Genomic DNA, 25,841 nt, shown 5'->3' with positions numbered 1-25,841 from the left:
CCAATAGAATTTGGCTCCAATATTAAACTCCCAATTAAACACAGGGTAAATATGGCATCTCAGCAATTGCAAAACTGGCTTCTGTCTGATTCTGAAGGATGCTCCTCCACAAAGACATTACTGGATGTCACCTTCTCACCTGGACCTTCCCCCTTTCAGAACTTTTTTCAACCGTATTGGACTGCAGTATCAAAGCAACAGATGAAACTTCTGGTGTTTTCTTAATCTACCTCTCTGTCCATCTTGAACCTAGCCTCTTTGTTCCCCCAATTGTATTCTTTCCTACCACACTCCAAGGACCATTCAAAGAAAAAAAACCTGTAACTCTTGCCCTTTGACACCTCTTGCATTTGCTCCTAATAACACTAAGGGTTGGTTACCATTTTGGATCAGTTTGAAGGAGGAACATTGAGCATCACTAGGACTGCCTCCACAAGAATAATCTGAATTGCCTGTTATCCTTTGCTCTTCAGCAAAGGTAGTCATAGTAGTCATAGTTCAGAGAAGTTTTTATTACTTTCATAAAGCTCCACTAGAGGACCACTTCTCCGTGTCACGTCTCAGCCCATTTTCCCACCTAAATGGTCATGTGACTATGTGAGAGGAGCGACCCCCTTCTCAGTTCTCCTGATCCACCACGATCTCATACTGGACCTTGCCAGAGAGTTCACAGTGGGGCAAGAGGGAGGGTATCTGCACAGATGAACTTGATGAACAATAGTTACAGGTATGCACAACCCTGTTTTCAAGGTTCGTTCTTCTGTGCAGCCCCACATTGGGAGATTACCAAGCTACACTCCTTGGAACCAAGAACTTCTTAGGATCCGAGACCTCCCTCGGATCCATGACATCCTCGGAATGGAGGCTTCCTCAAAACAAGAAAAACAGACATTCTCACCTTGATGCGAAGCTCATAGTAGTCATAGTTCAGTAATTCTCCAAATTTAGGATTATATATCGTTTTTTTAATCTATCTGCATTTTCTTGCTGCGTCTGTCCAAGTGCTAAGATTAAAACTTAAGTACTGTCTCCCTCACTGTCTGCTATTTCAAATCCTTTCCCAAGTTATTGCCCAAGCAAGCATTCATTTCAAGCACAGGCAAAACAGCCTTGTCATGGAAGTCTGGGACTGCACGTGAGAACTTAATCTTCACATGTACTCCAAGCATTTCAGGGAACTGCTAAGATCCTCACAGAAGGAACTCTATTTCACTGTTCAACTTGTGAAGGCCACCTCTCAGGACTGGTCTACACAGCAACTTTCCTCATTCTTGCTTTTGAGATAGCAGCACTAAATCAGAAAATAGTAGACTTTTTTTTTTTTTTACTAATCCTATCATTATCAACTCTGCCACAAAGACTGACTGGGATGAGGGACAGCTTATCGCATATATGGCTCTTAAAAGAACTGTACTAAAAGCCAGCTACACCATTACAGTACATAAAATAATATTAAAAGATTCATACCATGCACTGGGCTCGAGTGTCATGACACTTGAGTCCCAATTCCCATCTGTACATACTTTCAAGCACAGCTGGGCTAGGGTCAGCAAGAGAGGACTCACATCAGCAGCCCTGATATTAGGCACCAGGCACATGTATCTATATGACTCCTCGCAACGCTGGAAAATGAGGGCAGCTGCCACAGGAAACAAATTAGAACTTTCCCATATTTAGTGCTTTGAAGCCACAACTGTTCACCTGAGCAGCAGTTGGGTGGAGTACATGTTCCCAATCCACCACCAATCAGGGTGGCGGCACTATCTTTGCAGCCAGCTCCTGCAGGCAGTAGCTCCTCTACCCCAAGAGCTGAGCCAGCCAGTTGTTAACACCCAGAATTCCCATAAAGCTGGGAGGAGGAGGAGCTTGTCCCAAGCCCTGATCATCCCAATGGAAGGCCCTCTTCCCCATGTGTATTCTCTTCACTGCCATAAAACAGTGATTAAAAAATCTACCATCAACTCTTAAGGCTTTTGGCATAGTAAGAGGCTCACCAATGACTTCCTCTTCCACATACACAAGGGCTTCTAACAGAGTAATGTTATCCTCGAGTATACTTTAGCTATTCATTTATACTCACAATCATGGTGGTTAGAAAGCAGTTAAACTGCAGAATTTCTTTGCTCCTTCCATGTATTCTTGTGCAGATTCTTTGGTAGTAGTGAAGTAGGAAAGGCCAAAGCTAACTTCCCTTGCTTGGTGTAGTTTCAAAGCAATGAAGGAGAAGAAAAACCAGTGTTTTCCTTCTTACCATGTGAAATTTCTTCAGCTTCCTCTGTATTTCAGCATGTATGTGTTGTGCTGAAAAGCTGTAGTTTGAAGGGGAGGGGAGTTATTTTTAAGGTTCAGAAACTTATACCTATGTATAACGAACACCTTCCTTAAATAAGCACATTGCATAAAAAGAACAGTTACAAATAGATTTTACAGGTTATGTAAGAGTCAAGTGCAATATAAAATCAGTTACAAACACCCTCAATGCAATGTGTTCTATTAGAATTGATGGTGCAGCTACTCAGTATTGCTTTTGAAAGAGCTTGAGGGGGTGGGGGAAGAACCACTTTTTAGCAACTTGCTCACTCTGAGTTCAGCAAGGCCTTAAAGAGGTTAGAGGAAACCTGATGGTTGGGAGGAGGGAATCTTGTCCCTTAATCCACAGATGGCCAATTGGCAGCCTGCAAGTTGCATCCAACTCCAGTCCTCGTTCTGTGCAAGCCTCAACCCTCTTCCCCTGTGGCATGCGATCCCACTGGGGAAGTCAGCCTTGCCTGCGCTGTTCTTCGGCTTCCTTCCCAGCTCCTTTCCCCCCCAGTGCTCTTATTGCACCTTTCTAACAAGTTCCTCCTTCTGGTAGCACCATGGAAGTAAGCCCTCTGCATGTCTTCGGCTGTTTCCACATGGTAACGATTCTTTGTGTAGCTTTTGTTGCTGCTGTGAATGCAGTCACAATGGAGCATCCACACAGCAGTTTTTGCTGCACTTTCCTTGCCTGAGCCATCTCCAGGTACCATCTCCCCCACCATGGGGGGGGGAGCTTTAAAAAACAGTAATTGCTAGTATACGCTAGCATGATGTTATTTATCTGCTTTGTTAATAACCTGCCTTTCTCAATGAGGCTCAAGGCAGGTTATAGAATGAGAAGACAATGCAATTAAAACAATATTACACACATTAAAAAATTCTATAAGAACAGTGCTATACACTAAAAATAATGGACAAAAACTGGATTAGAAAATTAAACAGTGCAACATAAACAGCATTCAGCAAACAATGGAAAAAAAAGTTCTCTTCCTAAAATTCCATCTTTTTTTTTTAAAGAAAGCAAGTCTCTAGCCATTTTTTTGGAAATATAAGGGCTGCTTATTCTCCCTTTTAAGTCCACAACAAAAAGGCCCAGAAATGTAATTTTAAAAATGAAAGCTAAGAATTCAAAGGTATCACAGGAGTAGATCCTTACAACAGTATAAAACTATCATAATCTAATTACTTTTAATGCCCAGGAAAGCCCTCTCGTGAGAGGGGGGTGGCAGCCATGGGGCCTGTGGCAAAGAAAATGGCATCAATATATTTGAGAACTTCCAAAAAATACAAACCTTCCCATCCACCTGGTGTGCAAAGGCCCTTTGATTGTGTCTTTCCAAAAAGATCATACCAAATCAGGTTTGAGAACAAATGCTGCAAATTAGCAGGAGACCCAGAAAGTAGTCGGGGGATGCTCCAGTTCAGTCACCAAATACAAACAAAAACTCCATGCAGAGGCAACCATTAGGTGTGATGCCTGGGCAGGAAGCCAAAAAATAGCTCAAGCCAGGCAGATCTGCTCTCAGACTTCCTTCTCAGAGATCTGGCCCTGTTCTCATAGCTGAGGGGATACCCCAGCATCTTCAGTTTAATGCCTGGCCAGTTCTTCAGTCAAGAAAATAGCAAAAAGTTCAGTAGCACCTTTAAGACTAGCCAACTTTAGTGTAGCATAAGCTTTCCAGAGCCACAGCTCTCTTTGTCAGATGCATCTCTGGAAAGCTTATGCTACACTAAAGTTGGTCAGTCTTAAAGGTGCTACTGGACTTTTTGCTATTTTGCTACTACAGACTAACACGGCTAACTCCTCCGGATCTTCAGTCAGGAAGGTGCAGAGCTCCTCTGATCAATTGGTCCAGAAAGGTCAGTGACACTATGGCCACACTGGCCACAGAAGCCTGGCTCCCAAGCAAGTTGGCTAGAAAAGGTCCAGCCTCCATGCTGGTTACCCTTTACCACTTTTAAGTGCCCCATCATAGCTAGACAGGGATTTCCACCCCAAAAAACATTCAAGTATGGTAAGGGTAATAATCTTGAAAAGAACAGTCCAAGCCAAAGAAACCTTGGGCAGAGGTAGGCAGGACAGGACAGGTTTGAAGCACTGCCACTTTTAGCCAGCAGCCACTGATTTTGTTTTAAATCAGAAAATGTCCTGTTCTAAAAAGAAACGCTCATTCCTTAAATAGAAACAAACCTATGCTTCAAGGACTCATCGTTTCTTGATCTGACAATCAACTCAGTTGGTATGTCCCTGTTCAGCACACATGCTAGGGGCTACCCACCTTTTTACACACACACACACACACACACACACTCATATGTCCCTTATCTTTCGTCCCGCAACTACAGTGGTCTAGGCAATGGTCACCTCTAGGTTAGACTACTGTAACACGCTCTACGCTGGGCTTCCCTTGAACCTGATCCGGCGGTTACAGCTGGTGCAGAATGCAGTGGTGCGGGTCATCACCAGAACACCATGGTGTGCGCACATAACACTGGTATTGCATCAGCTGCACTGGTTACCGGTGGAGTACTGAATCAGGTTCAAGATTTGATATTAACCTATAAAGCCATATGCGGGCTGGGACTGGCGTATCTGCGGGACCACCTCTCCCCATATGAACCCCGGAGGACTCTTCGCTCCAATGGTAAACATCTGCTGAAGGTCCCTGGCCCCAAGAAGGCCCACCTGGCATCAACTAGGGCCAGGGCTTTTTCAGTCTGGCCCCAGCCTGGTGGAACACTCTGTTTAATGAGACCAGGGCCCTGCAGGGCTTGTCATCCTTCCGCCGGGCCTGTAAGACGGTGCTGTTCCACCAGCTCTCTCTCTCTCTCTCTCTGTTTTAATTTGTGGACGTTTTATAAGTTAAAGTTTGTGTGCAAATTGTGATCCGCCCTAAGCCTAATGGCGTGGGGAGGGCGGAATATAAATCTAATAAATTAAATTAAATATATAAATATACAGTTTTTTAATTTAAAAAAAAGTTTTCTGCCCAGTAGGGATCCAAAGCTGCTTACAAAATACAATTTTAATAGGGAGAAGAAAGAGTACAACACATCACGTTCCACGCCAGTCCAAAATGTAGGCCATTTCCACATGGGTCATCTGCCCCAGGTTCAATGCTTTCGGGAATAAGGTATTTTTTCCTGCTTCCTCACAGCACTGTGGTGCATTCTTGCACTTACTGAGTTTTCTCTGGCTTTCCCCCAATCTTTTTCAAAGCTGGTTGCTCTGAAGATTTGGGAATGATCGCAGTAAAGCTGGGGGCGGGGAGGGTTGTTAGATTTTCCCACCCAATAGCAGCCTAACCCTGTCCCTACAGTGGCTATTTCCTCCCCTTGCCTCTGAGATGCTTTCTATTTTTTAAAAAAACTTCTGCACTAGAATATCATTATAAGGTTATATCAGCATGTGTTAACCAGGGTCTCTGAATTTCCCAGCTTTAATTTTTTTTTTTGTAAAATCTCTAGCCCCATTGTAAAGAGAAAGAGAAAGGCAGCCTCCGCAATAAAAGGGGCTAGAGCAGTGTTTCCCATCCTGTGGGTCAAGACCCAAGAGTGGGTTGCAAAACCACTGAGAGTGGGTCACAGGCAGCCATCCTGAATGGTGACTCTTCCCTTTACACCCTTGTTTCTCTCTCCTCTTTGCAGCTTCTTGCATTCTTGCCTTGCCCTCTCCCCCTTTGCAACAATAATAAGGGGAGGAAGTAGGTGGAAGAAAGGGGTGAAAGGCTGGAGAGTAGGTAGAAGCATGGAAAAGTGAGGAGACAGAGGTGCGTGTAGGCTCTATCTTGGCACTGTTTTCAGTAGCCCAACCTCTTATCGAACCCCCTGCAGTGCCTCACTGGCCCCTACCTGCTGTGGGAGATGTAGTGCACTAAGCCACTCAGCCAGCCACCTCTTTGCCAACAGCTGCCATCTTCCCGCATCTCCTCAGCCTGCCCCTGTTCAGTCTTCTTGGGGCACCCCTGCATGGGTCACCATATAAAGTGATTTTGGACGTGTCACACATGTGGCTCACGATACCAAAAAGGTTGGGAACCACGGGACTAAAGACTACTTTAATATAATAAATAATAATATTTTTGTGTGGTTTATGAGTTTCTGGAAGTCGCTGCAGGGTCTTTCCCCAGCTAATCTTCCACCATCAGGGGACAGCAGGATTTGAGTCCAGTGGCACCTTAGAGCCCCACAAGATTTTCAGAGTGGAAGCATTCGAGAGTCAGAGCTCTCTTCTTCAGACACTGTCAAAAGCTTACACTCTGAAAATCTTGTGGGTCTCTAAGGTGCCACTGGACCTAAATCCTGTTGCTCTACTGCAGACCAACATGGCTGCCCACCTAAAACTTGCTGTCAGGGGGCATAACGGGAGGAGAAAGATCCTTTTCCAAGGATGTTTTGACCTTCAAGTCCACCCCTTGCTCACGCCCTTGGCTTCTCTTCACAGACTTGGAAGGCTCAGAAATATTGTTGTGGTTGTCTAACAACTTCCCAAATGACCACTGAGAGGTCAGAGGCCATTATTTTCTTAAAACTAAGGGGTTGATTCTATTAACTGAAGGGGGGGGATTCAACCTCCATTTAAAAAAAAATCGGCAAACATGTTTGATCAGATTTGTGCGGAAATAATTCCCTGTCTCCCCTACTGCTCCCTTTTGCAGCTCGATTGATCATATCGTCTACGGCAGGGACACGGTTCCGCATTAGACATATATTTCTTGAGCGAAGAAAGGCCCGTAAAGTACCACAATAGTCTGCTATTTATATATCCCTGCCATTCTATCAGTACAATCCAAGGACTTCCACTTGAACAGCAGGAAAAGGGGTGGGAAAAACCATTACAAACCAGCGTTTCTTCAACTGTGTTCTAAAGGCTGGCGCGAGTGTGCGAGGCAGAAAAGGCCCGCTCTTTCCTCCACTCCGACGATACTGAATTTCGTATTCGTTGGCTCTTCTCTCCCCCGCCACCCCGAACAATCCCCTGCGATATACTTGATACCGGAGCCACAACCAGAGTAGGGAGACGCGGAGCGCCGAAGTTTCTCCAGGAATGCGCTTCCCCGCAGCGCGCCCTCTTCACAGCCTCGCCCCTTCCTTCGTTTTCCACGCGCGACCGGCCCACCACCGCCCCCTGGCAGCAACTGGAGGAGGAGGAGGAGGGCTCTCCTCGCCCGTCGATCCGCCCGTGTCCCCGCCCGCCCCTCAGAGTTGGCCGGAGCGCCTCGGAACTTTTTCTCTCTCTCCTTTTTGTCGACGCCGCGTCCTGTGGCGCGCCGAGCCAGGGAGGATGTGGAGGCGCCGGCTGCTCTGGGCCGCCTTCTGCCTGCTCCTGGCCTCGGCGCGGGCTCAGTACGAGCGCTACAGCTTCAGGAGCTTCCCGCGGGACGAGCTGATGCCCCTGGAGTCCGCCTACCGCTACGGCCTGGACCAGTACAGCAACGAGAACTGGGCCGAGAGCGTCAGCTACTTGGAGGTGAGCCTCAGGCTCCACCGCCTCCTGCGGGACAGCGAGGCCTTCTGCCACCTCAACTGCAGCGCCGTCCGCATGGAGGAGGAGGAGGAGGCGGCGGCGGCTGGCGCCGAAGAGCAGGGGCTTCTTCTGCCGCCCGACCGCTTCGAGGGCTTCCAGGAGCTGCGCTTCTTCGGGGACCTCCTGCGCCGAGCGCAGTGCCTCAAGCGCTGCAAGCAGGGGCTGCCGGCGTTCCGCCAGTCCCAGCCCAGCCGGGAGGTGCTCGAGGAATTCCAGCGCCGCGAGCCCTACAAGTTCCTCCAGTTCGCCTATTTCAAGGTAAGGCTGCGCTCGGCAGCTCGGGGCCTTCGTGTAGCCCCTGCAAGCGCTGCCACCGCCTGTGTTTGCGGGTCCCGCTTCTTCTTTGCCCTGGCGATTTGAACCAGTGTCGAGAAGGAAACAGGAGTCAGGGCCCTCCTTACAGACGAACAAAATGTATTCTTAGTCTGCCTTTCTCACTGAGACCCAAGGCTGGTTACGCAGTGCAATTGAATGCAATATAATCAACAGCTAGGATAGTTACACTGAGCAAAATACAGTATGATCTCCAGTTAGGACATTCAGTGAACTGATACAACAGGGTAGGGTAGCAGAAAATTTGAAAACAAGCATAAAGCCAAAACAGAGATGAAACCTTTCTGAAACAAAGTGTAACTAATTGACATCTATTAGTATGACATCGATTAGCAACATGGAAACTAGCCAGTAGGAGCATATCTACATCAGCAGACAGTACCCAGTAGCATAGTCTATAGTCCCTGCCCCTTACCAAGGCATCTCTCTGGACTATTTCTTAAGACACAGCTCTATAATCTGAATAAAAAGCCCTCCTGAATAATTCAGTTTTGCATAGTTTGCGGAAAGTGATGAAGCGAACTCTAACACATGAAAGTCTATGTTAGCATCAATTGTGTTCGTCTTTAAGGTGCTGCTGGGGTTCCTGTTTTATGAAAACAATGCTGTCTGTCTTACGCTCCATGTTAAGACAAAGATTTTGAGTCTTTAAGAATTCCAGGACAGGTCCCAGCAAGTGTCATTGGGCCTGTTTGCGGCATCTCCATAATGGAGGGGACCTTAATCCGTGTCTGCCTTCACGTGGCCTTCTGATTGTTTATCATGTAGCATGGCAGGTGTGATGGCTATCTTTTCTGGAGCTTGTTTATGGTCAATTGATTTTTTACATATATTGCTTATTATTTTCAGGACAATGCAGTGTCTTTTTGCACCCATCTAATGCTCATGCTGTTTTCCTGTCCTATAACTCATAGCCGCCCTGAGCCCATCAGTGGGGAGGGCGGGGTATAAATCAAATTAAATAAATAAATAAATATAATGATCTTGTCACTAGCTTCATTTTCTTGAGCCTACTGCCTGTTTATTCATTTATGCCCCACCTTTCTCCCCCATGGGGATCCGAAAGTGGTTTACATCGTTCTCCTCGCCTCTATTTTATCCTCACAACAATCCTGTGAGGTAGGTTAGGCCAAAAGTGTGTGGCTGGCCAGTGTATGACTGGCCCATGGTCACCTAGGGATTTGAACTTGGGTCTCCCAGATTCGAATCCAGCACTCTAATCCCTACATTCCTTGGAGTTTAGGAAGGCTGGAAAATAAATGTGGTTTGTACATCTTGCCATTTGGGAATTTTATTCTGCTATGAGTGAGGCCTTCTGAGAAAGCAATGCCAGGTAAGAAGGTTTACTCAGAATCCTAGTCAGGTCTATTCAATTAGTAACGTGTTCTTAGAATTGCCCTGTGAAAACTACTCTAGAAGGAGGGGAAAGCTGATAACATTTAAATGTCCTTTAAAAAGGGATATTCTAATGTATACTGTTAATCCTTTCTGGCTAGGCAAATAACTTTCCAAAAGCAATTGCAGCGGCTCATACATTTCTTCTGAAGCATCCAGATGATGAGATGATGAAAAGAAATATGGCATATTACAAAAGCATGCCTGATGCTGAGGATTATATTAAAGATTTAGAAACAAAATCATATGAGGTATGTTTCCTTTCCTACACATATTCTCTTGACTGTCTATATTTTGAAGACTCCCCCCAATGCACAAACACCCAAACCCACAAAAGTTGTTTTTGATACATTAAATTTATCTTGTCATTGCTGTCACATCTCACTTGCTATTATTTCTTACAATCTAGTCCTAACCATGCTTGACTGGGCCTAATAGGGCAATCCTATGCAGGTCTATTCTGCATCCCATTGAAGTCTAACTCAGGGGTTTACTCCCAGGAAAGTATTTTCAGGATTGCACGATAAGTCTTGTTGCATGCAATACTAGTGCAGGGAGTGGTCCCAATCCTGCTATTTTAAGTAGTATCCCAAATAAGCCAGTGTCTCCTCATTCACCATCCTTCTTTTGCCATCTTATTTTTCAGCACACCACCTCTGATCTCCTGCATTAGCATGTACTTATAAAAGTACTAGCAACAAAGCCCATTGTGGGGGGAAAAATACAACAGGCTCTAGAAAGGGGAGGGCGGGCGGGCGGGCATTCACTCCTCCTCTGTCACTGATTCCAGCTGTTGAAGGAGGGGGTGGGCATGGTCATTGGCTCTGTGCCTAATCTGCCTGATCTTGGCCATGTGAAGGGGTGGTGGGGTTTGCTACCTGCTCCATGCATGATACATGCTGGATAAAGGGGGGCATTGCCTCCTGTTCTGTACCTGACTACAGCTGGGTGAAGGGGGGCAGGCATTGCCACCTTCTCCGAGCCTGATCCTAGGTGGGTGAAGGGGGGTGGGCATTGCCACCTTCTCCCTGCTGGGTGAAGGGAGGAACAGGCATTACCTCCTGCTCTGTGCCTGATCCTGACAGGTGAAGATGGGCAGTGGGCTTTACTACCTGCTCTGCTCCTGATCCCAGTTGGGTGAAGGGGTTACGGGCATTGCCACCTGATCTGCTCCTGATTCTGGCAAGTTGAAGGGGAGGGCAGGCATTGCTGCATGCTTGGCTCCTGACTCCAGCAGGGTAAAGACAAGGTGGGCATTGCCGCCTGCTTAGTGGCTTATTCTGGTAAGTTGAGGAGGGCGGGCATTGCCACCTGCTCTGCTCCTTATCCTGGCTGAGTAAAGGGAAGCAGGGCATTGCCTCCTGCTCTGCGCCTGATATCAGCCAGGTGAAGGCACGAGGTGGGCATTGCCACCTGCTCCACTCCTGATCACAAATGGGTGATGGCATGGGGGTGGGCATTGCCACCTGCTCCGCCACTAATACCAGCTGGGTTAAGGCACGGGAGGGCATTGCCACCTGCTCTACTCCTAATACCAGCTCGGTTAAGGTGGGGGTGGGCATTGCCACCTTCTCTGCTCCTAATACCAGCTGGGTTAAGGCAAGGGGGGGCAGTGTCACCTGCTGCACTCCTGATCCAAGTTGGGTGAAGGAGAGCAGGCATTGCCATCTGATCTGCTCCTGATCCCAACTGGGTTAAGGTGGGGATGGGCATTGCCACTTGCTTCGCTCCTAATACTTGCTGGGTTAAGGCAGTGGGTGGGCAAAGCCACCTGCTCTGCTTCTGATCTCAGCCGAGTGAAGGGGGGGTGGGCATTGCCAAGTGCTCCACTCCTAATACCAGCTGGGTTAAGGTCGGGGGTGGCATTGCCACCTGCTCTGCTCCTAATACCAGCTGTGTTAAGGTGGGGGTTAGAGCATTGCCACCTGCTCTGCCACTAATACCAGCTGGGTTAAGGCAGGGGTGGGCATTGCCACCTGCTCCACTCCTAATACCACCTGGGTTAAGGTGGGGAAAGGGCATTGCCACCTTCTCCACTCCTAATACTAGCTGTGTTTAGGTGGGGTGGGCATTGCCTCCTGCTCCACTTCCTAATACCAGCTGGGTGAAGGCAGGGGGTGGGCATTGCCACCTGCTCTGCTCCTAATACCAGCTGTGTTAAGATGGGGTGGACATTGCCACCTGCTCCACTTCCTAATACCAGCTGGGTGAAGGTGTGCATTGCCACCTGCTCCACTCCTAATATCAGCTGGGTTAAGTTGGGTGGTGGGCATTGCCACCTGCCTCACTCCTAATACCAGCTGGGTGAAGGTGGGAGGTGGGCATTGCCACCTGCTCCCATCCTGCTCCCGGCCTGGGCTTCCCACCATGGCACGTTTTCTGGAGGGACACGGTGCCTTGCCTAGGCTTCCCTTCATGGCAGCGCCCTCTGGTGGTGCACCAGGGTATAAAGTGAGTTGTATGAAATACGCTTACTCAATTACAGTATATAGTAAGATGATCCTAAATCAGGTCTACTCAGAATCCTACTCAGGTCTATTCAATAGGGCTTACTAAGGGAAAGTGTTTTTTGGATTGCTGCCTCTAATGATCCTGCTTTTTCCAGTTGACATTACTAAGGATAGAACTGCACACAACTGAAGTTATGCAGCGTATTTTCAAATGTCTGATTATCTGAGCCTTCTTGCAGCAGCAGCTGCCATTAGTCACAATATTTTCAAGTGTAACTCTTCTGTTTCAATATGCAAGACAGCAAACAAGACTAAGGAGCCTCAAATAACTTTAGAGTGTTGTGTAAAAGAACATTCCAACTTCATAGGGGTGCAGTGTTCTTTCAGTTTTGCATGCTGATTTGTTCAGCTAAAATATTCTGTCCAAAATGGATTCTAATTCCCCAGTATTCATTAGCTTTGTTTCGTTTATCTAGGTATGTTCCTCTTCATGGTATTGACATATCAAAGTGACTGACATTTTAATCTAAGTGAAAAAGGGGGAGACTGTAGAATGATAAATATTGAGGGCTGTTTCACATAATTTCTTCTGTGGAAATCACTTCCTTAAATGAATCTTATGTGCAATATGTCACATGTTCTGAGTTGCATGTGTCTGTTTTTCTGCATTTACAGATAGTTGCAAGCGACACTAGTTTTCTGCCACATGGATATGTAATAAACAGGTCTGTCACACACTGGATTCATGCAGTTCTCTGTATCAGAGTGGCTTATATGCATTAAATTTATTCTGCGGAGCACAGCCTTTAGTGAGACTGTTCAAATAAATGAGCATCTACTGAGTGAATGTAGTACCCATGATGTATGATTTCTTCTGTTTTTCTCAGACTCTCTTTATCAGGGCAGTGAGGGCATACAATGGAGAAAACTGGAGGACTTCCATAACAGATATGGAGTTGGCACTTCCCGATTTCCTCAAAGCCTACGATGAGTGCTTAGCCGCCTGTGAAGTCTCACGGGAGATCACAGATTTTAAAGAGTTCTATCTGTCCATAGCAGGTGGGTGGTCGTATCTTAAAGTGTGTGTGTGGGGAGGTTGTCTCTAAAAGAAGTGTTTCCTGAAACACTCCTGTTTAATATGTGCTATTTTTGGATTTCCTTTCTGGAAACACTGGTTGTCAGGGGTGCAGGCAGGGAAGGGTTGTAAGAGATCTTAGTATACTTGGCAGTGCCAGAGGTTGCACGTTAGCTGTATTGGTCAAAACCAAACTCCTGCTACATCATTTATTTATTTATTTATTTATTTATTTATTTATTTATTTATTTATTTATTTATTTATTTATTTATTTATTTATTTGCATTTTTAGGCCGCCCTCCCCGTCAGACGGGCTCAGGGCGGTTTGACAACAAATTAAAAACAGTAAAAACATTATAAAAACATTAAAACATCGTATAAAAAACCATTAAAATTGGTGGGTGTAGAATATTAAATATTAAAATGCAGCATTGTCCTGCATGGGTGGTGGAGGGTCTCCAGTGGTATGGCCAGCGAGAGGACAGCCTAGCCCCCACCAAATGCCCGGTGGAACATCTCCGTCTTGCAGGCCCAGTGGAAAGATAACAAATCCTGCCGGGCCTTAGTTTCCTCAGACAGAGAGTTCCACCAGGTCGGAGCCAGAACTGAGAAGGCCCTGGCTCTGGTAGAGGCCAGGCGGACCTCCCTGGGGCCAGGGACCATCAGCAAGTTCTTAGTGGCTGATCGAAGCGACCTCCGGGGAACATATGGGGAGAGGCGGTCCCGAAGGTATGCTGGGCCCAGTCCGCATAGGGCTTTATAGGTCAGCACCAAAACCTTGAACCGGACCCGGTACTCAACCGGTAACCAGTGCAGCTGACGGAGGATAGGTGTTACATGAGCCATAACTGGTGCTCCGGCAACCACCCGTGCAGCTGCATTCTGAACCAGCTGCAGTTTCCAGATCAAGCCCAAGGGAAGCCCTGCGTAGAGTGAGTTGCAGTAGTCTAATCTGGAGGTGACCGTTGCCTGGATCACTGTTGTGAGGTCATGGGTTGATAGGTAGGGGACAAGTTGTCGAGCCTCTCTTAGATAGAAGAAAGAGGATCTAACAACCGCTGCAACCTGTGCCTCCATAGACAAGGAAGCATCCAGGACCACCCCCTGATTCTAGGATCAGCCAAAATAACATAAAACAGTATGCAATCTTTTAGTTCTTCAGCATTCTTAATCAGGCTTGGCGTTTTAAAAAAGCAGGAGGAGGAGGTGTCTTCTGCTGACACAGATGTAGGCTGCCTAAATAGTCACACAGATAGATTGATTCTGCAAAAAACAAACTAAGGAGATGTGGGTAAAGCAAGCATTTTAGAGTTTAGGCTTCCATTAATAAGGCAGCACGAAAGAATGTACTACTGCTGGATCAGACCAGTGGTCTACCTACTCCACCCTCTTTCCCAACAGTGGCCAGTCAGGTGTCACAGGGAAACCCATAAGCAGGGCCAGCTGCCAATAGCCCTCGCCTGCTTTCTACTCCCAGCATCTGACAATGGCTGATTCCGCACACGTTGGATAATGCACTTCCAATCCTCTTTAGAGATCATTTGGAACTAAATTTTTCGAGTTTGAAACAAAAAATCCACTTCCAAACGATAGCTAAAGTGCATTGAATGTGCATTATCCAACGTGTGTGGAATCAACCAATCACAAGACAGAATGGTGGAGGTCCCATTCAGCAGTCATGATTAATAGCTTTTTAATAGACCTATCCTTCATAAAATCTGCCCAGTCCCCTTTTTAGATCTATCTAAGCCAGTGGCCATCACATCTTTTGAGAGTGATGTCTACAAGTCAGCTACGTGTTGAGTGAATCAGTGCTTCCTTTTGCATTTATTGTATTCTGTTTCATAGCATGATACCTTGTTCTAGCATTGTTTAAAAGGTAACAAAGGCTGCTTGGTAAGAATTCGAATATTTCTTTTTCACATGTTTTTCACATGACAGTTACATCAATAGTATTTAAAATTTAAGTGAGAACACAAGTCAATACGTGAACCGGAGGGGTGTGTGTGTGTTTCTCACTGGTAAGGACAGGAAGCTGAAATGTTGCTGATGCAATAGGAAGAAAAATCCATCCAACAACATACCTTTCTCCAAGTGAGAAAGGTTTCTCTCTGTCTACCCTCTCTGGTGGTGGGGAGTGCCCTCGAGTCATAGCTGACTTACGGCAACCCCTGATGGGGTTTTCATGGCAAGAGACTAACAGAGTTGGTTTGCCATTGCCTGCCTCTGCAACCCTGGTCTTTGCTGGAGTTCTCCCATCCAGTTACTAAGCAAGGTCGACCCTACTTAGCTTCAGAGATACGAAGAGATCAGGCTCACCTGGGCTATCCAGGCCAGGTATGTACCCTCTCTACACCCTGCATAATTCAGTTGTCTTTTTTCCCTAGATTAAAATGCTCCAGGTGTTTTAGCATTGGCTCAAAGGGAAGGCATCCCAGCCCCATGATCATTTTGATTGCCCTTTACTGCACTTTTTCCACTTTTCACCGATACTCTTTTTGAGATGGGATGACCAGAGCTGTGAATGGTATTTCAAACATGGCTCCAAAAGGGAATTGATGCAATAACAATGTTTAAGGCATAATGATTCCAAATAAATACTCTGTACATCTTGTGTTTTTTGATGGCCATGCAGTTTTTCAGCTCTTTCTGTCTACTCCCCCCCCCCCCCCCGGCCCAAGTTCTTTGTTTAAACTGCGAGGTACCATGCAATGCTAGCAAACAGCCACAAGGGGGAAGATTGTAATGTTTGGAAATCTGAGTTCAGAAGAAGTTGCTCACACAGGAGACTAACCTATGAAATCAGAACATAACTGTGCAATGCAAAACTTTCACTATATTCTCATCAGTTTCATAATACATAAAAGTTTGCCAAACCGAGAAATAAAGTGATATTTAAACAATAGTTCCAATTGCCTTCATACCTAATTATGTGAGATGCAGCCCCAATGTCAGCATTCTTTAAAAAGAAAAATTACTTTAGCAATAGTAAAGAGTCCAGAAGCACCTTTAAGACTAACCAACTTATTTGTAGCCTAAGCTTTCGAGAACCAACAGCATGCATCTGACAAAGAGAGATGTGGTTCTCAAAAGCTTAGGCTACAAATAAGTTGGTTAGTCTTAAAGGTGCTACTGGACCCTTTAATATTTTTTAACTACAGGATAACATGGCTTACTCCTCTGGATCTATTACTTCAGAGAGGAGATTTTGAGCAAAAAAAAGTCCTTTAGATTCCCAGACACTGCAACAGATTATCCTGCTCCAGAAGGTTTCCCCCAACAGGATGCAGGTAAATGTGCGTTCTGAGCTTTGCAGAGGGAAGACACACGGGGAGCGATTTGGAGTGGAAAAACAGGAGGTTGGGAAATGATTAAGCGCCCCTTCCCCACTGCTGCTTCTACTTCCAGCTTAACCTATTTTTTAAAAAACTGTGTTAGGGCTTCGTTATCTTCATTTGCCCCTAACATGCAGTTAGGAATATTCCTTATATTTCTCTGGATGTAGGAAAACTGCTAAACAAAACCATGAAATGCCAACAATTTAAGTAATAAATCTAAATATTGTACTATTGTAATAAACACACCATGATTATAAATGGTTAGCATTCTTGTCTAAGAAATCTCTAACAATTTTTACCTAAAGATGGCGCTACAATCAAGAGTAATTTTACTGGGGAACAATGCACAGCAATCGATTGAAATGCTTTATTGCTATCATCACTGTCTCTTTAGCTATTCAAGAGCCAAATAGTTTTGAAATTCTGCAGATTGGTTTATACAGAGTAGAAGTGTTAGCCTGTAATCTGAATTAAAGAAATGGCTGTCTGTTGCTGTTGTTTTCAGATCATTATATACAAGTTCTAGAATGCAAACTGAAGTGTGAAACTGATCTGACACCTGTGATAGGAGGCTACATGGTGGAGAAATTTGTGGCAACCATGTATCATTACTTGCAGTTTGCCTATTACAAGTGTAAGTAAAGGGTGTTGCCTCGAAACTGAAATGGGATTGTGTTTATCTTTGTAACATCGCTTTTAATGTATCCGTTTGATCTATGTTTAGTGTATATAAAACGTTTCATTTCACTAGCAAAGAAAATCCTGGTTTTACCTCCTAGCTGAGCTGGTTCCTGGCATTAGGATGATAAATTGAACAGCTTCCCAACCTCTGCGCAGAAACCTTAAAATACTGGATCTAATAGATCTCTTTTACCATCCTGGCTCACTATCATTTGTAAATCTGCTTCTGATTGTGCAGAAAAGCTCTTAAGTTTTCTGTGTGGAAAAGAATTTTTCATTTCTTCTGCACAGAGTTTTATCCACAATAGCCCAATCAATGGTAATCAGTATTCTCTGAGCAGATATTCCTGCAGATCCGTAACACTGGGTTGGATCCAGACTAAACTGGCAGTTTTCACTGATTCCCCCCTTCCTGCTGCTGACCCCCTTGTGTCATTCCTCAGGGTCCCTCTCCCATAGGAGCAGGATTTTGGGGAGGTCAGTGGGAGGGGAGAGGCAGGAAAGTTCCATTCCACTGATGGAGAATTTAATGTGGATCCCACTCATTGACTTGCATATATAGAAATGTTGATGTTACCATGGTATGGGAGGGTGGAAGGATGGAGAGAAGGAAAAAGAAGACATTTCCCTGCATCCTGGTTTTGAGACCTGTCTATAAAACCTATTTTGTAGTGCTGTAAGATTTTCAAAATTAGAATTTAGAAATACAGACGTAGGTACTTGCAATACACAACACATACCCATATCCCTAGCAGGACATCTGCATTCTGATTGTTTAAGTAATAGCTTCTCAGTAAAATTCTCTTGAAAGGTTGACTTTTGTTTTGTTCTATATCAATTCAGTGAACGATTTGAAGAATGCAGCACCTTGCGTTGCAAGTTACATGCTCTTTGATCAGAAAGATGAAGTGATGAAACAGAATCTAGTCTATTACCAGTATCATAAAGACAAATGGGGACTGACAGATGAAGACTTCCAGCCTAGATCTGTAAGTGAAAAGATGGATTGTTGCAGTCTGTAGCAACAAGAGGATGTTGTTCCACAGGAGGCACTAACACACTCAGCCCTGCACTGTGCTGGAAGTGATTCAGGGGTAGTACATCACATCTCATGCCTGTTGAAAGTTGGTTGAACTATGAAGTTTGAGGCAGTGTTATCTTATTGATCTGACCCAGCGCTTTGTTATTGTCCTTCTAGGAAGCAGTTCAGTATCACAACATCACAACACTCCAAAAGGAAATGTATGAATTTGCTAAAGAATACGTAATGGATGATGATGAAGTAAGTATAGTGGAACAGTGCCACTGGCTTTTAAGGGGAAAAAATTGAAATGTTGATGTTCTAGTAGGGTTGCCATTTCTCTCCCCCATTCTACCCGTGGTCCTACTTTTATGTTTTTAATCACAGTCTGACATGCAAAAATTCAGCAAGTTAAACTTTTGTATTTTCTCACTATATTTTTGTCAAGCTGCTATTAAAGGAACAAATACAGGCCAGAAAACAAGGTGCTAGCCCTACGTTTTAGTTAACTTGATGCATAATTTCTAATTTTTTACATCAGAAATGAAAAAATTTACAAATGGATTGTGCAAAGGAGCAGAAACCACTCCTGATCTGATCCTTGTAACCTATACCTTGTACCCTATAACATTTCATTTCTTTTTTTTCTTGGCAATGCTTAGTATGTTATAAAAATGAGTGTAGTTGTCCAGTTATTCATAAGATTTTTGTAAGACCTCTTGCTAGTTGCCCCTGTCCATTAGATCTTGCCACTTCCACTCCTGTACTACTCATTCTCCTTATACCTAACTCATAATACTTTCCTTTTACTCTCTCAGTACTCCTAGGTGTTATTAAAGCATTCGAGGAGGTGTAATAAAACGTAGGGTTTCAAGAATGGTTCCATTTTTAACTTTCAACAATTTTAACTTTTAACATTCTCAGCATCCAATCTCTTTTTTCATATCGTGTACCTAAGTGCTTTATTTCTCTAGTTCTGATTGGATTGCTATTTAAAAATGCATAGCCACGTGAGGGTGCTCTTTCATACTTATGCAAGATAATAGTGCCTTTATAGTCCTTTCATGGTCACTCCTCGTTTTTCACAAGCTCCTGAGCTTTTCATAAATATAGTAATATTCGGCAATATATTTTTACTAGATAGATGCTAACACCTGCTACTCCTGTTGAAGAGAAGGGGAGCTGAGGGCACACAGCTACTTGCTGGAAAGTCTAAATATACACACAACATCAGGTGTTTTACAGTGCAGTCATAAGCAGAGTTACACCCTTCTAAAGTCCATTGAAGTCAAAGGATTTAGAAGGGTGAAGTCTGCTAAAGATTATGCTGTGAGTCTGCAGGCCACCAAGAAATCTAGTAAGTATATGTTGAGAAGGGGTTCTTTCTGCAGAATTGACACTTACACGGTGTTTGCTGAGTGGTTGCAAATTACTTTTCCCATTTTGGTTCTGTGTTCTCAGTGAAGGGATGATGATGCCACATCATGAAAATGCTAATAGGAAAATAATAGCAGTCTTTTAATGAAGAAGTGGGCTTTGTTCCACCACCATGTTGTGGCATTTCCACATAGACGTTGATACAGGACCATAATAGATATGATGAAGAAATGAAGAGAGTAAGGAGAACCTGTTACCAGAGCATAGGTCCCAGTATGTTTTTGCCTTCACTACACATACGTCAAAAATAGCACAGGGTAGAACTAAACTTTATGCTTGACACAGACCTTCCATTGAAATCTGCAGCACTATGTCAAGTTCTTTCCCCTTTATGAGTTGGAGCCAGTCAGCTTTTTCAGTCAATCTCTCCCAATTCCCTTCCATTTTACAGCCGCTGTCCCTCATAGCTTTTGCAAATGCAGACCAACATACACTCTTTTGGTTGTCCTTTTTTACAAGTAGAAGAGCCAGTTGGATCCAGCCCTATTATCCAACTCTTATTATCATGTCATGCATCTTCTCGTCACTCAGTTAACTACCACAGGCAAGGAAATGTATAGACCCAACATAGGCAAGTTTGCCTAAACATTGTAGGTAGATAGAAGAAAACTTCAGAAAGTTATAACTAGAGGTGGGCACAACCCAAAATACAAACCAAAGTTCATCAGGAACTGGGCTGTTTTTTGGTTCATGAACTAATTCTTCGTCGGAGGGCATTTCTGACGAACCGCGACAATTTTTAGGCCAGTTCATTTGGTTCATTTTCGGTTTGTCACTGCAGACAGCCTGGCATTAATAAATCAATTTCCTAGGCAACGGGGTGGGGGCTTTCTGCAGACCTTCTGCTGCCCCGGAAGTGATGTATTCAAGAACCTAACGAATCAGGCAATTTCATGCCGGTTCGTGAAACATAGCGAACCACAACTAACTGTCTTCTTCCTGGTTCGTGCCCATCTCTAGTTACAACTAGGCACGTGCGGTTCGGGAATCCGATTTTTTTAAAAAATGCCCAAATCGGACCAGATCCGTAAAGATTCAGGTTTTCCTAATCAAAGCTTTCCGAAGCATTTGTAATGTTTCAGAAAGCTTCAGAGCTGAGTTTAAAGGGCCCCACCGCTGCCTGCAAGCAGCAGCAGGGCCCTTTAAACATCACCCCAGCCCCCCAGCCCCACCCACCCCGACTTACCTTGTCGGTGGTAACGGTGGCTCTGGCCCTCCCCGCTGCCTGCGGGGCCGCAGAGCAGCGGAGGAGGCAGAGAAAGCCCTTCCTGCCCCCCAAATTGCTGTGGCGCCACAGCTGCCATTTGAGGGGTAGGAGGGGCTTTATCCGCCTCCTTCAGCCCTTCCTGCCCCTCAAATGGCTGCCACGGTGCCGCAGCCATTTGAGGGGCAGGAAGGGCCAGAGGAGGCAGCTCCAGCCTTCCCCACCGCCCTGCAGGCTCAGGAGGCGGTGTAGCAGCAGTGGAGCTGCCTGGTTCCAGGCCGTTGCATCCTTGTGCTGCCGCCGCCACAGTAGCAGCGGCAACCCACCACCCAGCTGATGACCCTCCTGCTCTCCCTCCGGCCAGTTAAGCGGGTGGGGGTGCAGGGGTTGCCCCAAGGGGGTGGGAGGTGGGGGTGGAAGGGTTGCCCCCCCTCACTTCAGTATGCTCTGAATATTTACAGAGCATACCCAAGCGAGTAAAATACCATAATTCCAAAGCAGCTTGCCACTTCGGAATTAATAGTATTTCCGAAATGTTTTCCCACTTCAGGTAAACCTGAAGCAGGAAACCCGAATCTTTTCGGGCTGCACATCCCTAGTTACAACCACTAAATGCTTGCAATACTAGATGTTACCAAAACAATCTCGTTCCACTTTAGTTCTCACTCTTTGTGCCAAACTTAAAAAAGGATGTGATCAATGATATGGTTGGTCCAGTAAAAACAATAATTGCTTTTGGGAAAATAGCATCTCTAATAGGGAGACACAAACGCATCTTATGAAGTATAGGCTTGTACAGAGATGGATACCTCTCCTTTCTATGAAATTTGTAGAGGCACAGTGAAAGAGGAATGATGATTTTTAATTTTGCATACGCTTGCATAATGAGGGAAATAAATCAAGGTTACAGAATGAAACTGTGATCATTTATTTTTGCTAGTTTGAATGGATTTAATTGTTTTCAGTCTAATCGCTCCTTCTACAAATATTTATGTATTCTAAAGTCTGCAGTGTTTTGAAGGCCATTTCTGTTATAGCAAACTGCTTACTTACCAGAAAGGTAAGCAATATTTGGCAATGTGTCTGTTTATTGACGTGACAACTTTACGGTTCCAAGGGAGCTAAAACAAAACAAATAGTTGTCCTCCTGAAATGGGAGTTTTGCAAAGGTCCTGACAAGCCTTTTGGAGGAAATGGAAGAACAGCCATTTAGCCAATTGGCTTTCATCTCCGTTAGTATTCACTCACCTGTAAAAATGCTGCCTGCAGCAGCAAATCTTCAGAACTGGCTTTGCTGTTAGCAGCTACCAGCAAATATTCATCCATGTTGTTCCAGGTCCTGCCCTCTTAATCCTCCTCCTCATGAGACTGGAAGGAGTTAACACAAATGTCCTTTGACCCCAGTGGGTCTGCCCTGCAAGTAGTATGGAACCATCTGTGTGTACCTTCTTGCCAGAAACTAGTTGCCATTTTATTTATTTAAAGCATTTATATCCTGCCTTTTGTTCCTCAGGGTATATTGTGTAGAATTAACTTGTCTTCTTGTAATTTTTCCTAGGGTGAAGTAGTAGAATATCTTGACGAACTTCTGGAACTAGACAGTGGGACGCAGTGATTCTTAAAAAACTTGTATTAAAAATAAGTTTTTCAAGAAGTGAGTTACGTCCTTGCTCCTTCGCATCCCCAGTCACCACTCGTAGCTCAGGGGTTAGAAATACCTCAGATCTTTGTGACGCTTGCTTGTACATCATCTGGAGCATCCCGCAAGTTCTTCGCCATGCCACACCAAGCAATTTCTTTTTTTTTTACCACCTATCTCCCTTGGGGCTTTCTTGTTCTTTATAGCAGTACTTTTACATACCCTCTTGAAATTTTTGAACACATCAAGCTTCATTCCATTCATTCTGCTCAGCAAATGCATCACGGCTTAAGTAAAGCACAGGGTTTTTAAACAGACTATAATCTAAGAGAGAGACAGACTCTGTACATTTTCTAAAGCGTGCTGTGCTGTTTCATCTGTCACAAATTGGTTTAATCTGACAAATCCATTATTTGACTCAGTCCTCATGAGTCTTTAGAGAAAGGTGGGATACATGTATTTTAATAATTAAACTGATTCTCAAAGCTGCAAAAATTTACTTGGGAGAATTAACCTCTCTTTGACATCCCTGGAGGAAAACGTTCAGGTTTATGACCTCAACGTACCTAGACAATGCCAGTAAATGAATTAGGTCATCCCTTATGTATCATTTCATTTTAACACCCTTAGCTAAGGCCACAGTTTTCAATCCGACTATACGATTGTAGGATTGTTGGTATTTGGGGTTTTAAAAATCCAGTCATTTAATTTTCTGCATCCACTGAGGAAATTGGTTTTCATTATATGCAAGTCTTGGAGAAGCTCATTTCTAATTCCCTGTTTCTGATATTATAGCCATAGTGCAGATCTTATCCATAATGAATTCTGTAAATCATTTGGACATGGTATCAGAAGAGAGGAATTAGTTGCCTTTTCCCAACTGGAGATAATCCCCACTCACCAAGGGAAGCTAGCAGTGTGGAAAGCACAAACCATGCTGTTCCTGAGGGGTGGGAGATTGGTGAGATTTTGTGCTTCCAGGATCAGAACAAGGGGATTTTCCTGCTAGTCCTGTAATCGATTCTTTGCCTGCATAACCAGTTCATCTTAAAAAATTCTATTTATTTCAATGGCAGTTGTTGAAAAAATGCTGGAAAGCAGTTACAGTTTAAAAAAACAAGACAAGCAAGTGATTTCTGAGGAGCTAACCAGCCAGCCAAGGTTTCTTACAGAGACAACCAAATTTTTATGCCTAAATGCTTCAGCATAGAACAAATGTTGAGACTTACGCTTTTAATGGTTATGATACAAGCATTTATTTATTGTCATTCCATTTGTAAATTTACTTTAATTGTATTAAATGCACGGGCAGTTTTTACGAGATTGATTTCTGTTTTACACTAGGGTTGCTGACATTTTTATCCGTAAAAATCAATATCAACATGAGCTTGATTTGTAGATATTAGCAGGTACTAATGCTGTGAAATGCTTTGCTTTCGATCGCTGGTGGCCAAGTGGCTGTTAAAGGTATAGCTGACTTATGGTGACCCCTGCTAGAGTATTCAAGGCAAGAGACTAACAGAGGTGCTCTGCCATTGCCTGCCTCTACAACCCTGGTCTTCATTGGAGGTCTTGCATCCAATTACTAACCAAGGCTAAACCTGCTAAGCTTCTGAGATCTGACAAGGTCAGGCTTGCCTGAGCTATTCAGGTCAGGGTACAAATATAATTGGGTAACATTTATCTCCAGACTGTGAAAGATTCGTCTAAGTTGCATTCTGACATCATTGAACTCAACTACATTAAACTGACATGTGAATGCACCCAGCTTGTTACTGTGTGCTTGTGTGCATGTCCTTCCAGTCCCCTTTCGCACAAATTAATAAGAATCTCAATTTGTGGGAAGAAAATGAAGTCTGGTTAGCCCATGCAGTTCCATTTGTCGATGATTGGTAGCTGCAGATAATTTCTGACTGGAATTCTCCATGCAAGGAGGAGTGAAGAATGCACATGAGCCTACCAACAAGCCAGGCACATGCCTGTGGTGATTTTTGTGACAGCTGAATGCAACTCTGCTGATCTCTGCAGATGAGAAAATACAGGAATAGGTCAGTGGATAAGGCTTCCAGCTCTTCATAATGGAATATGCCATCCACGTAAAAGGAAGCATAGGCTGAAATCACACGTGCATTGTAAAGCACAGGAGAGTTGAAACGCAAACTGTAAACCACCCTTTGTGCATGGGCATCAGTCCAGAAACCTGATACACATTTAGAATGGCCTTTCTGTTTTTCACACATGCACAATAACAATACAAGAGAAACCATGTTACAGTGTCTGTTCAAATGTACTGGGGCCATTTAGCTGTTTACAGCTGTGCTTGATCCAGTAATGTCTTAGATGCCCTTTCTTTTGTTCTGATACCTGAAATGTACAAGCTAGGAAAGAATTTAATTTTTTAAAAGGTCAGTCAAACTTTTATTAACTGACAGGTTCTTTCATTATGAAAGGTGAAATTGTCTATTAATTATGCTTTAAGGAACACTTTAGTTAAAAGAACAGCAACTGTGATTTCTTTCCTTAGACTTCCTGATGTGCTAAGCAGAAATTACAGCTTTTGTGTGTAGATTTCTGTAGTTAGTTAAGGACTTGCCTCTCACACCAGTGGAAGTCCAGTTATTGTCCTTGTATCAGTAAATCAATTATATTTTGTTGCCTACTGCTAAGATTGCCAAGGGTTGATCTTTAGTAGCTGCAAAAATTCAGCAGTTAAAACCTTTCCTGTTGTGTAACTGCAGTGGTGGAAGTAGCTTCACCCGTTGAATTGCAGCTCATCACCTAACAGTTAAAGGAATAAAACCCCTTCTGGAAAAAGAACTTGGCAATCCTAGCTGCTACGCCATAATGAAACTACTTTTTGTAGAATGATGTAACACTATACTTTTAAGGGTCATAGTGCCACAGAAAATCTCTCCCAAGTTTATAGATTTATTCCCATTTCAGTCTAAGACATTCATGGTCTGAGTGTGTGGTTGTTCAGAAGAAATGGTACTGTACCTGTCATTTTATTTTTATTCGTTATATTCCTGGCTGTCTCTTATTTTGTGAGTTTTAATTTCAGTCTCAGGACTGAGTTGTCTGGCATACAGATGGCTTCCCATTTATTTTAATCTTTGCTTATTGGGAGGTTGGTGCTATATTTTGTTCCAGAATCTGATGTGGGCAAGTGCCATGGAGTGTTACAATAAAGTGCCTTAAAGAGAGTTCTTCCAGTGGTTCTTTTCTACAGTACGAGAGTCCTAGTACATGGATGAGATTTATCTGCTCATTGTAAATATGACTGTACCAGGATCGACAAGGGTTGTGAAGGCACAGGCTGCAAGAATGGTGGGGCTAGAGTGCTAAGCCACAAACTGGTCAAACTGAACTAAATGGCTTTAGGACAGTGTGATCCTTGTTGTCTTCAGTGAGATTAAATTTGTTTAAATCAGGAGTCCCT

At 44.2% G+C, this 25,841-nt stretch overlaps 1 protein-coding gene across 1 annotated transcript; it reads left to right on the top strand.

Annotated features, from left to right (window-relative positions):
* Positions 1–7,488: 7,488 nt before the first annotated feature.
* CRTAP (cartilage associated protein) lies at positions 7,489–25,605 on the top strand. Its single transcript, XM_054991785.1, has 7 exons — positions 7,489–8,086; positions 9,658–9,807; positions 12,894–13,065; positions 16,926–17,054; positions 17,945–18,090; positions 18,300–18,383; positions 22,322–25,605. Exons 1-7 carry the CDS (start codon positions 7,586–7,588, stop codon positions 22,376–22,378), a joined length of 1,239 nt encoding a protein of 412 aa, XP_054847760.1. The 5' UTR covers positions 7,489–7,585; the 3' UTR covers positions 22,379–25,605.
* Positions 25,606–25,841: the final 236 nt, after the last annotated feature.

The sequence above is a fragment of the Eublepharis macularius genome, chromosome 11 (genome assembly GCF_028583425.1).
Source record: "Eublepharis macularius isolate TG4126 chromosome 11, MPM_Emac_v1.0, whole genome shotgun sequence".
NCBI lineage: Eukaryota > Metazoa > Chordata > Lepidosauria > Squamata > Eublepharidae > Eublepharis > Eublepharis macularius.
This window is presented reverse-complemented; position numbering and strand designations above follow the sequence as displayed.

Excerpts from the sequence above, each read along its gene's own strand:
- CRTAP (XM_054991785.1), top strand. The coding sequence starts at position 7,586 with ATGTGGAGGCGCCGGCTGCTCTGGGCCGCCTTCTGCCTGCTCCTGGCC. Across the intron at positions 13,066-16,925 it reads GTTCTATCTGTCCATAGCAG|ATCATTATATACAAGTTCTA; the intron begins GTGGGTGGTCGT and ends TGTTGTTTTCAG. Across the intron at positions 17,055-17,944 it reads GCAGTTTGCCTATTACAAGT|TGAACGATTTGAAGAATGCA; the intron begins GTAAGTAAAGGG and ends ATATCAATTCAG.